This window comes from Plasmodium malariae (assembly GCF_900090045.1).
Source record: "Plasmodium malariae genome assembly, chromosome: 4".
Classification (NCBI taxonomy): domain Eukaryota; phylum Apicomplexa; class Aconoidasida; order Haemosporida; family Plasmodiidae; genus Plasmodium; species Plasmodium malariae.
In genome coordinates this window covers 761521-773988 of record NC_041778.1, presented here as the reverse complement: position 1 = coordinate 773988, position 12468 = coordinate 761521, and the positions used below count along the sequence as shown (strand labels likewise).

The following is a 12468-nucleotide window of genomic DNA, read 5'->3' as shown; positions in this document are numbered from 1 at the left end:
ACACATACACATACACATACACATACACATACACATACACATACACATACACATACACATACACATACACATACACATACACATACACATACACATACACATACACATACACATACACATACACATACACATACACATACACATACACATACACATACACATACACATACACATACACATACACATACACATACACATACACATACACATACACATACACATACACATACACATACACATACACATACACATACACATACACATACACATACACATACACATATACATATACACATTTATATGTATATCACTAAATATTCACAAAAAATAAAATTTTTTCCTTTTTTAAAAGATGCAATTTAAAAAATTTCATTTTTATTAAAAAAAAATAAATAAAGCTACTGCTGTTTCATAACGATAAAAAAATGCCGAGGAGATAAAACGCCAATTATTTATATCATTTTATACATAACAGAAAAAACAGTCATCTGATTTATACAAGTTTGCTAAACAGATTCCAGGTATAGGTTCCTTTTCACATTCTTCGAATTTTTCTTTACAAAATTTTACACAATCACTATGCTTCTCTGGATTTGTTGAAGAGGTCCTCATACATGAGTGCTCTCCAACTTCATATTCATGGTCGTATTTAACCAAACCCATTTTTACATTGGAATTTTTAATGTGTTTTAAAATATGTATTATTTCAATCGATTCAGAGGATGCTGCATTTTCAACACTATTAGCTCCTTTATTCGCTTGACTTCCCTGTGTTCCTTTACCGTTTCCTGCTACTTCTTCTTTTGATGGGTCATTTACTGTTGGAACTGTATCTCCTCCTTTTGACAGTGCTGCTGATGGTTCACCTGATGTTGTTCCCTTTACTGTTCCTGTTGCTGGTGGTGATACTTCCTTCTCTGTTGCACCGTCCTGTTTTTCTACTGTTGCGCTTTCTTCTGTAGGCAATGTTTGCTTTCCTGTTGTATCTTCGGTTCCTCCTGCTGCTCCTCCTACAACAGGTGATGTTTGATGATGATTTGTACCTTCCTCTCCTGTTGTTGTTGTTGTTGATGATGATGATGATGATGCTGATACTTCTTGTGCTTTAGTATCTGACCCTGAGTTTCCGTGCACCATCGAATTTTGTCCTAAGAATGTTCCACCGCTTGAATTACTATTCTTTACTGATTCCAAACTTTTATAGTATAAATTACTAAAAAAATCGGGGGATGTTTTTCCATAATAATTAAATATTTCAGCATCCTTGTTCTTAACAACTTGGGCCACTGGCATATCTATGTTGAACATTGCAACAGTGTGAATGAAATTGTGTTCACATTCTTCCGGGCCATGTATGTCGACCTTAAAGTTTCCGTCGTCACCCCAGTACTTACCCCAGCTATTTCTGACTATCCAGTAAGACTTCTTCTTTCCTTCATCGTTTATGTAGTTTCCCCATCCAATGATGTTTACCGCGTGATCAGCATTTTTATCACCACATACGCTAAGCACCTTCTTTCCGTTAAGATCATAACCCATTACATTTTCTACTTTTACATAAGCAATTACAGATCCTTTGTGCATAACTTCATGCTTTATTTTTTTGATAAACGTGTCCATGTTTCCCCTAAATTTATCACTCTCATAGGCGGTATATCCTTTAGCCCCCAACGAATTGGGCTCATTTTTAGAATCTACTAATTTTGCACCTGTCCATAAATTCGTCCAGTGTTTCTGTGGATTCGGACAGTCATTACCAACTTTTGCATATGCGTATGGGAGGTTATATTCTAAAGGAAGAAACTTTTTATCATCAATTATTTTAAGAAATTCTAGTGGATTAGATCCAACATGATATTTATCCATGGCTTCTTTGTTTGCACAGTTAGCTACGTATAAAGCCGAAATGCTTCCATGTTCATACCCTTTCATGCATTTAATACTTTCTAAATGCAACTTAGATGCAAATATCCAAGATATTGAGCAATTTCCCTGATCTTGTACTTCTATTTTTGAAACGCAGCTATTCTTATCCTTCAATCTATCACAATATTCATCATTACAAAACATACTATCTGTAAAATGAGAAGCGTCAACATTCTTATTTTTATTATCGGTTAAATCGATGATTTCATTATTCCCTTCTTTGTATATATTTCTACTTGTATTATTACTATCTTGTAGTTCCTCATTTTGATTAAGGTGTACATTATTAATATCTGCCACATTTTTATATGTCATTTGAGGCAATACTAATCCTCTTCTATTTTTTATCCATTCATGTACATTTTTCATGCATATCGCTGGATTTTTTAGTTTATCATGTAATGAAGTTTTTTTCTCATTATCATGTTTTATTAATAATTTCGTTAAATTGTTGTACGTTTCTATATCGTTAGCTAATTCGTGATTTTCCAAAGTTCCACTCATATCTACCTGCTTCAGTAAATTGCAATAGTTTATTAATTCCATTTTTAAGGTATTATCTAACTCTTCCAATTTTATCAATTCTTTATTATTATTCACATCTGTTTTGTATATTAGATTCAATATATTATCAATGGACTCTTTAAGTTTGTATTCATCAGAGTCTTCACTGCTACCTGCAGTGAGAATGTCCGCATCCTTTTGTGTATCCTCCACCTTAGAAATAAATTTATAACACACATCAGAATGCTGTTCTCCCCTTACTCTCAAGGTACATTTATAGCATTTTTCAATATCTGTGAATCCACTCAAAAAGCAATTTGTAGCTATTGTTTCACATTTTTCTAAAAAAGAAGAAGTAAAAATGATGTGAAACGAATCAAGTTGAAGTGAAATTAAATCAGAATAAGAAAAAAAAATAAAATAATAAAATAAAACTAATCCAAACGATATGGAGCACAATAGTAGAACATAACACATACAAATAGCTCAGTAACATTATGATAGGGGGAAAAAATGGTTTTATAAAAGTGTTAAAGGAGAAACAACTGAAAGAAACCCGCATATTATTATTTTACATTTTCGTTTTATTAATCTAACCTGGAATTCCTTTTTTTATTGCATAATTTTTACTTTCAAGTATGTAGGAGCGATTACTGCCTATCCATGTATGTACTTGTATTGAGGATATTGGCACATCTAAGGTAGGTATTCTAAATTTCCTTACGTCCATGATGTTATCTAACACATATATATATATAAATATATATAATTGTGAATAATTATATAAAATATGAATAAATAAATTGAAAAATAATTGGGTATAAATATCTGAACGTATTAGCTGAAGTATCTAGCTAAATAATAGTTTGAAATGTGTTTATCATCTTGATAATTCAGCGTGAACATACGGTTAGAAGTATAAGAAAAGGGGTCCCAGTAATTTTACTGAATTGATTTACTTTTACTTTTTTTTAACACCATTTTTACTTCTTTTTCTTAATTACCTTCACTGGGGGCAGGTTTAGGTGGGTATACTTTCCATTTAAGCGTTAATATATTGTCTTTAATATATGCCACAAATTTAAACGTTTTTGTTTTATCTTCTGAACATTTATTTTTTAACGTACCTTTGTCCAGTATGATTGTTTTATCTATTGGTATTAACTCTGACTGTAATTGTATATTTGTGTCTTTTGTTTGAAGATATATGTATATATGAGGAACCAGAAATATTCCTACTTCTGCACCACATACACCATTAAGCTTCACCCCAGTTTCATTTTTCAAAAATGCAGATTTTACTTTATCACTGTTTTCAGGATTCGTCATTATTGTTGTTACATTTGTGTCGACTCTTCCTGTATCTTCATTTCCATTTTTAGCATCAGGTTGTGCTGCTGGAAGAGTTGTTTTAAGGCTATTACTTGTGTTCAATACTTCTTTTGGTGGTGTAACGGAGGTAACTGTATCATTAGCACATATTACTACGTTCTTACTAACTACAGTATCTGTATTATATTCATTTAAAAGGCAAAAAAAAAAAAAAAAAAAAAAATGAAATCGTATTTACTGAACTGGACACAGGAATTTACATTTTTAAAGAACACAATTTTGGTTTAAAAAAAGTGCATTCCTATTACTTTTCCTTCGTTATGCTTAACTTTCCTTTCATTTTTTTTTTTTTTTTTTTTTTTTTTTCATTTTCAGCCATAATACGAATATTTCCACTCGCATTACACTCGCTAATCGTCATTTTAGCATTTTTCATAAAGATTTTTTTAATTTTTTTTATTTACATGTTATCAAAAGGAGGGGTATAAGAGACTTCATATTGTTGACTCTAATTTGAATAAAATTGTCTAAAGACTTTTATCTTACAATTATTATCGTGTTACACATACTTATTCCTTATGTATATATATATATATATATATATATTTTTTTTTTTTTTACTTTTTTTGTTTAATTATATGTTTGTGTTTAAAACCATTTCCTATTACTTAAAATAATTTTAAATCTATATTTCTTAAAGAAAAATGAAAACACTCTAAGTTAAAAACAACCATTACTAAACAGATATTTCACTTAAAAAAATACCCCCATATATTATATGCATATGTGCATAAATATATATATGCTTATGTATACTACACATATATAAGGATACATTTTAGATCAACAATTTGAGCAGATTTTGAATAAGCTCTCCTGATGTGCAATATGCAAAATTTAAAAAAATTATTAATTTTAAAATAACATAAAAATAAAAAATATGTGTGTGCACATGTATATATTAAAGAAAAAATGTTTTAGTACGCATAAATATAATACAATGCATTGTATTCTTCTTCTTTACATAAATATATTTTTTTTATGTCCATTTATTTACGTTAAATAAGTTATTTTCAAAAAAAAAATAATGAAACACTTTTAGTCTATTTGATCAAATGATTGTTTTAATTATCAAATAGTTTCAACAAAATTAAATGTAAAAAAAAAAAAAAAAAAAAAAAAAAGAAGCAATACAGCTTAAAATATTTCAAAATAAAAATCAATTTAGGTACGTGCTAAATTTAGAACTACGCAAAATTATAACAAAAATATTTTAAATATATGTGTGTCCACAAAAAAAAAATTAAAAATCAAAAAAATAAAAAAAAATTGCATTTTTAATCAATTTTTAAAGTAAACCATAAAAAATTTAATATTATTTCTTAATAATAACCCAATGTTATTTATTCTTCCAAACAGATAATCGCTTCTCGTTTGACATTTATTCCTGTTAAAAACACTCTTTATATATAACAGAAAAAACAATCATTTTTTCCCCTCTTTTGGGTTAAACAATATCCAGGTGAAATTTCCCCCATACATTCATTCCAGTTGCTTTCACAGAATTTAATACAATCTTCTAGTTTGTCTTGATCTGCTGAATAAGACCTTGAACAAACGTGATCAGCATCAATAGCCGCACGTGTGTTATATTTAACCAAATTCATTTTTACCTTAGTATTCTTAATATATTTTAGTACATGAAATACTTTAACATCCGCAACTGTTGTACTCTTTGGTGTAGTAGCGACTTCAGCTTTCACTGCTGATGTTTGTGGTGCTTGTCCTGATGTTGATGTTGGTACTGGTGCTGATGTTGATACTGGTGTTGATGTTGGTACTGGTGCTGATGTTGGTACTGGTGCTGATGTTGATACTGGTGTTGATGTTGGTACTGGTGCTGATGGTGGTACTGGTGCTGATGGTGGTGATACTGGTGTTGGCGATAATGTTTGTTCTCCTGATGCTGCTGTTGATGCTCTTGGTTGTGTTGTTGATAGTACTTCTTCTGGATGTTTTGGTGGTACTTCCTCTTTTGCTGGTGATACTGGTGATACTGCTGCTCCTGCTAATTGGGATGCCTCCGCTGCTTCCTCTGAACCATAAATCTCAGAGTTTCCAGCTAACGCCTTTTCGTTGTATGAAGCATTATATGTTTCTTGGTTAAAGTTCTTATTATAAAGATTATTATAAAAATCGGGGGAGGTTTTAAGAAAATAGTTGTATAATCCAGCATCCTTCTCTGCAGTAACATCATCCATTGGCATATCAATGTTGAATATTGCAACAGAGTGGATGAAATTATGTTCACATTGTTCTGAGCCATACATGTCGACCTTAAAATTTCCGTCGTCACCCCAGTATTTTCCCCAGCTGTTTTTGATTATCCAGTAAGGTTTTTCATTCCCTTCAATATTTATGTAGTTACCCCACCCAATGATATTTACTGCATGGTCAGGATTTTTATCACCACATACGTTAAGCACCTTCTTTCCGTTAAGGTTATAACCCATTACACTTTTTGCCTTTACATAGGCAATCACAGACCCTTTATGCATAATTTCATGCTTTATTATGTTGATGAATGCATCTATGTTTCCCTTAAATTTGTCACTCTCATAGGCGGTATATCCTTTAGCCCCTAATGAATTGGGCTCATCTTTAGAATCTAATAATTCTACATTTGCCCATAAATTCGTCCAGTGATTCTGGGGATTCGGACACGCATTACCAACTTTTGCATATGAATATGGAAGGTTTACTTCTAAAGGTAGGAACTTATTTTCATCGATAATTTTAAGAAATTCTAATGGGTTCGATCCAACATGACACTTATCCTTAGCCTCTTTATTCGCACAATTGGCAACGTATAATGCCGAACTGCTCGCATGTTCATAACCCTTCATACATCTAATAGTTTCGAGATGTACCTTAGATGCAAATATCCAAGATGTTGCACAATTTCCCTGATCCTTTGTTTCAATCTTTGAAACGCAACTATTCTTATCTTTCCATCTATCACAATAGTCTTCATTGCAATACATTGTATCTGTAACATGAGAAGTATTAACATTACTCTCTTCAAGTGAAACTAAATTAATAACCCCATCATAATTACCATTTTCAGTATTTTCAGTACCAGTTTTATTATCCTCCACCTCAGATTGTTCAGAGCTCAATGGATTTCCTTGGTTTTCAATTGTATTATATGATAATACAGGAAGTATTAATCCTGTTTTGTTCTTTATCCAATCATTTACATTCTTCATACATATCGCTGCGTTTGTTAGCTTATGCTGTAATGAGGAATATGTTTCTTCTGCATGTGTTTGTAGCAACGTTGTTAAATTGTTGAAGATGTCCGTTTCGTTGCCCATTTCGTAGTTTTCTAACGCTCCGCTTGTGTCTATCTCCTTTATCAATTTGCAATAGTTTATTAACTCAGATTTTAATTTATCATCTAATCCTTCAAATATTATTAATTGCATATTATTGTTCTCATCCATCTTGTACATCTTTTTCAATATATTGTCAATCACTTGAGTAAGCTCTATATGCGTAGGGTTTTCATCATCTTGCCCCTTAGCTTTTATTTCATTAAATTTATCCTTAACTTCAGAAGATACATATTTGAAACATTCATTATTCTTATCTGCGTGTTCTGTCAATAATGTACACTGATAGCATTTGTCTATGTCTATATTACCACTCAGAAAACAATTGATTGCTATTAGTTCACACATTTCTGAAAGGAAAAAAAGGAATATTTCAAGTATGTGTAAAAATGTATAGCACTCATGTAAATATAAACATATATACATATATGTATATAGATATAGATATAGATATATATATATACATATACATGTAGCAGATTGGAGAATTTTATGTAATTATTCGAAAGGTATAATAACAATGCTAAAACGATGTACACGCGTCATTATTCCTTTCCACTCCTTTGTTTTATATGACTAACCAGGCATGTTACTTTTTATAGAGTACCCCTTGCTTTCAACTAAAAATGTTTTTGCATTTGCTTCTGAACTGTATACTTGGATTGCAGTAATTGGTCGATCTAAGTTTTTCATAAGATATTTTCTCATGTCAACATTTTTCTCTAACGTGAAATAAAAAGGAACGAACATGAAATACGAATATTATTACGAGAGCAATATATGAAAATAAATGATAAGGCCATGCATATGTATTAATGGTTAAAACTAAAAGTAAGGTGTAAATTTCATTTCATTCAAAAATTTACTTTTACTTTGTCATCTTTATAATTATCATTATAATATTAATTATAACTGTTATTGTTATTGTTATTGTCATTATTATTATTATTATTATTATTATTATTATTATTATTTCTATTTTTTTTTTTTTTTTTAATTACTTGTACTCGCTGCAATTTCAGTGTCGTAAACCATCCATTTAAGAGTTAATGTATTCCCTTCCGTGTATACAACAAATTTAAAAGTTTTCCCATTCGTACAAGTGTTTTTTAAGTTATCTTTATTTTTTTCAAATTCTAAATTTTTATTTAAATCTTGATCGATCGATTGTCCTTTTTTTTTTTTTTTTAATTCGTCCAATTTTGACTTAAGTATTATCTTATTGTTTTCTGTTTCAACTTCAATAGTTATATGAGGAACGAGGAACAGATGAAACTTTGCCTTACATGGCCCTGTAATTTTTACCCCGTTATAATCTTTTAGTAATGCAGACTTTACCAGAATTATATTTGGGGTATTTGCAGTTTCAGGTGCATTAGGTGGCGGAGTTCCTCCATTTGTGTTACCCCCATTGGTAGCTACTTCATTAGGCAGATCTTTTCCTTGTGATAAAGTTTCAGTTTCTCTATCTGAGGCTTCTTGCTTTGCAGGTTCTGGTGTAAGTGGTACACCTGGGGAAGCGGAAGGCAGACTTCCAGTTGGAGGAGGTTGAGAAGGTAAAGGAGTTTGTGAGCTTGTACTTCCGGTACCAGAACTTGCAGTATTCCCATCCTTGGGAAGAACAGGTGCCTCGGGAGGTTTTTCTGTACACTCTGTTATAATTTTACCCAAAACTATATCTGCGTAAAATTTGTCATAAAAATATAGTATATAAAAACACACGTTAACTTATAAAAGACTTATTTTTATTCTAAAATGTTGCATTTTAGTGCAAACAAAAAATTCAGTCATTATATTATTTCATTTTTTCATTTATTCTTCTCATCATATTCACAATTTATTATTTTTTTAAAAAACTATTTTTTACAACTTTATTCAATATATTTCTTATTTTTTCAACTTACATAGTACAAGAAAGAGAGTAATACGAGTCTTCATTTTGTTGTACAGAATTAATATATAGTGTCGCAGAAATCTATTTTTTATAATATTTACTTATCATATTTGATTTTTGTTTTTTGTATTTTGTTGTTTGCTTTTTTTTTTTTTTTTTTTTTCTACTTTCTGAAAAAAATTTAATATTTTAATTTTAAAAAATAAACAATTTCTTTTAAGTTTTAAATGTTTTTGCTAAAGATCGTTTCGCCTTAGGAAAAAAAATAAATGTACTATATATATATATATATATATATATACACATATATATTGTGCTACAACTAATGCACTATTTTGTATTAACTTTGTGAGTGTGTATTCTGAACTTTTTACCGTTTCAATGAGAATGTCATAATTATTCCGTGTCCAGAATATTCATGTGCCGTATATCTTCTTAACACATACATATATATGTACATATTAGTTGTAAAGTGGACATGGACGAAAGAATATATTTGCGTATATTACAGTATAATGTATTTCCTTTTTTAGGAAAACAATTTTTTTCTTAATTATATGTGCAAAATTGGATGCCCCAATTGTTTAAAAGTTCCAAAAAAGAAACAATCTAAAATAAAATAGTGTAAAATAAAGTTAAATTAAAAGGAAAGCGACGAATGGGAAAAATAGCAAAATAAATTATGCACATATTTATATTAATACTACTATCAGCTGTATCACGTGTTGAATGTATATGAAAAAAAATACTTGGAAAAAAGAATGAAAAGCATATGCTTTCCCCATTTTTAAAAATATTATGAACACTTCAAACATTGTTTCGTATTAAATATTTAATTATATTCCATAATGCAAATTATATGTAACTTTTCGTTTAGCACATTCGAAGTAAAACCATTTTATGTATAAAAAAAAAAAAAAAAAAGAAGCAATACACTTGTTTCTCTCTTTTGAGTTAAATAATATCTACGTTAAATTATATACTTACGCGCATATTCCAATTGGCTTCACAAAATTGAAAACATTCTTCTTGCTTCTCGGCATGTACTGCATAAGAGCCTGAACAAACATGAACATCACCAGTAGCATAATCAGTTTCATACTTAAAGTTAGAACCAATTTTACTGCACACTTTTTAATGTGTTTTAAAAAATGCCTTATATATCAACCTCCTCAACAGTTGATTTCACGGATGAACTACACTATACCACCATGTTGCCGTCAATTATTCTGCTTGCTTCTTTCGCTTCCCTGAACATCTTTAATGATACCAATAATCATGTTCGTAGTAATTCCGTTGGTTTCTATGTAGATATTTCTCGTGACAACGGTATCGTTGGTGAGCCTTATACTTGCTGTTCTAGCTTGAAATAAATTATACTGTACTTGTTCTGTCTGCAATTTTTTCTCTTCAGCCGTTTGTCCACCTTCCTCGTCTTGATGTGCTATTTTTTTATGCCATATCTGCTTCTCTTACCCAAGCTTGAAATCCTTCTCATACTGTAACTGCTACTCTAGATGCTTCTCATGCTTCATCTATTTCTTGTTATTTACCTCTTCCTATTTCATTTTAGTCTTAATTATATATAAATTTCAACTAAATCTTTTCCATTTTTCGAGCGACTAAATCTTTCTCTGGATTGAAGTACTAATAATAGAAATTACTTCTAAGAATTGGGATAACTTTTTAAGTAAAGGTTATACATATCAGGTTGCTCATTAGCTAAATATTCAATCATAGGCACATTGATTTTGAACATAACAACAGAGAGGATGAAGTCGTGCTCATAGCCTAATGGATCCATGCATGTCGACCTTAAGGTTTCGGTTATCACACTAATGCTTAACATACCCCAACAATTTTTAACTAACCCATAAACTTCATTCCTTCGTTTACTATTATTATAGTTACCATACCCAGTGATATTAACTATGCACCTTCTTTTCAATAAGATTGCGGCCCATAGCATTTTTTTCCCTTAAACAGGCGCAGAAACATCACTCCTAACTTTGCGCTTCATAATGCCGACGAATACATCTTTGTTTTAGTCAAACTTGTCTCTCTCTTGAATGTCATATCCTTTAGTTTTCAACAAATTAGATTCACTCTTATGATATAATAATTTTGAATCTGTCCACAAATTAGTCTAATAATACTATTTATCAAAATAATCATCTCCGACTTCTGCTTAAGTTTATGAAAGGTTAATTCCTAAACATAGGAACTTATCTGCATCTTTAGTATTGAGAAACACTCATGACCTAAATCCGATGGGCTATTTTTGCGTTATTTGCGTTATCTGCTTTGTGCTAACATCTATGTATAAAGCCGAACTACTTGCATGGGCATGATTTCCACTCCAGCATTTAATAATATCTATGGGAAGCTTCGATACAAACAGCAAAAATGGTACTGAGTTATACCGTGTTCCTCTTCATTAATTTTTGTAATATATTTTGCTTATAATATTTCCTCCTTTTGAAGAACTCTTTATTTTTGCACATAGTATCTGAGGAGCCAGGAGAATGTACAAACTCCTCTGAGTCACTTGAAAATTTAGAAATATTACTGTAGCTATCATGTAGTGGATACTAGTGAGTTACTAATTTTCCGTCATCTTAAAAATGACTACTTCTTTTTTAATAATTTATACTATTTCGTAATTACTGATTTTAAGCCAGTATATAAATCTTCCATGCTTATTAACTGATAATTTACCTCATCGTCTGTTTTGCAATATTACTTTCTACATGTTATCAGCGGGTTCGTAAAGTTGATGTACCTTTGTGTGTGTATTATCTTGTGCATGGGCGTTAATTTTACATATCACTATATTTCTCCCTAATATGAGAAGAGGCATTCATATATATATATATATTATTCCTTATTGATTTTTTTACTTTCTATAAATAATGCACTAGGTACTGTTTTTCTATAACTATGTACCCCCTAAGAAAATTCTTAGCTCACACAGAGTCGAATATATCTGTAGATAAATGAAACAGTAGTGTAAGGATTCCTCAAATTTACAGAAACTATCAAAAAAGAAGAAAAACATATATATATACATATATTTAGTGTAGGTATATGCACACGCATGCAGCGATCAATGACTATTTTTCTCATATTTTGAAGTAAATGATGGTAATTCTAGTATGCTATTCATTTATAGATGTAATATTTTTCTTTTATCTTTTTTTCGAATACAACAAAGAACGTCCCTTTTAATGGAATAACTCTTAGTTTAACCCCAAAATGCATTTTTATTCCTCTTTGCAAAAATATGTACTTGTGTGTTGCAGCAGTTGGTCTACTTAATATTTCGTTGAGATATATTTCTAACTTATAACTGATTATCTACAATGAGGAATGAAAGAAACAGCATGAAACGCAAACATTTTTAGGAGACATACATGT

At 30.4% G+C, this 12468-nt stretch overlaps 2 protein-coding genes and 1 pseudogene across 2 annotated transcripts, besides 1 other annotated feature; all 3 read right to left on the bottom strand.

The window, feature by feature from the left end:
- Positions 1–462: 462 nt before the first annotated feature.
- On the bottom strand, positions 463–4198 carry PmUG01_04024700 (serine-repeat antigen, putative; the record flags this gene model as incomplete). The annotated part of the gene is made up of 4 exons (XM_029003247.1): positions 463–2771; positions 3028–3168; positions 3558–3938; positions 4168–4198. The coding sequence occupies 4 exons, from the start codon at positions 4196–4198 to the stop codon at positions 463–465; spliced, it is 2862 nt and encodes a 953-aa protein (XP_028859699.1).
- A 1027-nt stretch (positions 4199–5225) lies between these two features.
- On the bottom strand, positions 5226–9095 carry PmUG01_04024600 (serine-repeat antigen, putative; the record flags this gene model as incomplete). The annotated part of the gene is made up of 4 exons (XM_029003246.1): positions 5226–7507; positions 7739–7879; positions 8159–8836; positions 9062–9095. The coding sequence occupies 4 exons, from the start codon at positions 9093–9095 to the stop codon at positions 5226–5228; spliced, it is 3135 nt and encodes a 1044-aa protein (XP_028859698.1).
- An 829-nt stretch (positions 9096–9924) lies between these two features.
- On the bottom strand, positions 9925–11600 carry PmUG01_04024500 (annotated as a pseudogene).
- Positions 9925–11600: a sequence feature (serine-repeat antigen, putative, pseudogene).
- Positions 11601–12468: the final 868 nt, after the last annotated feature.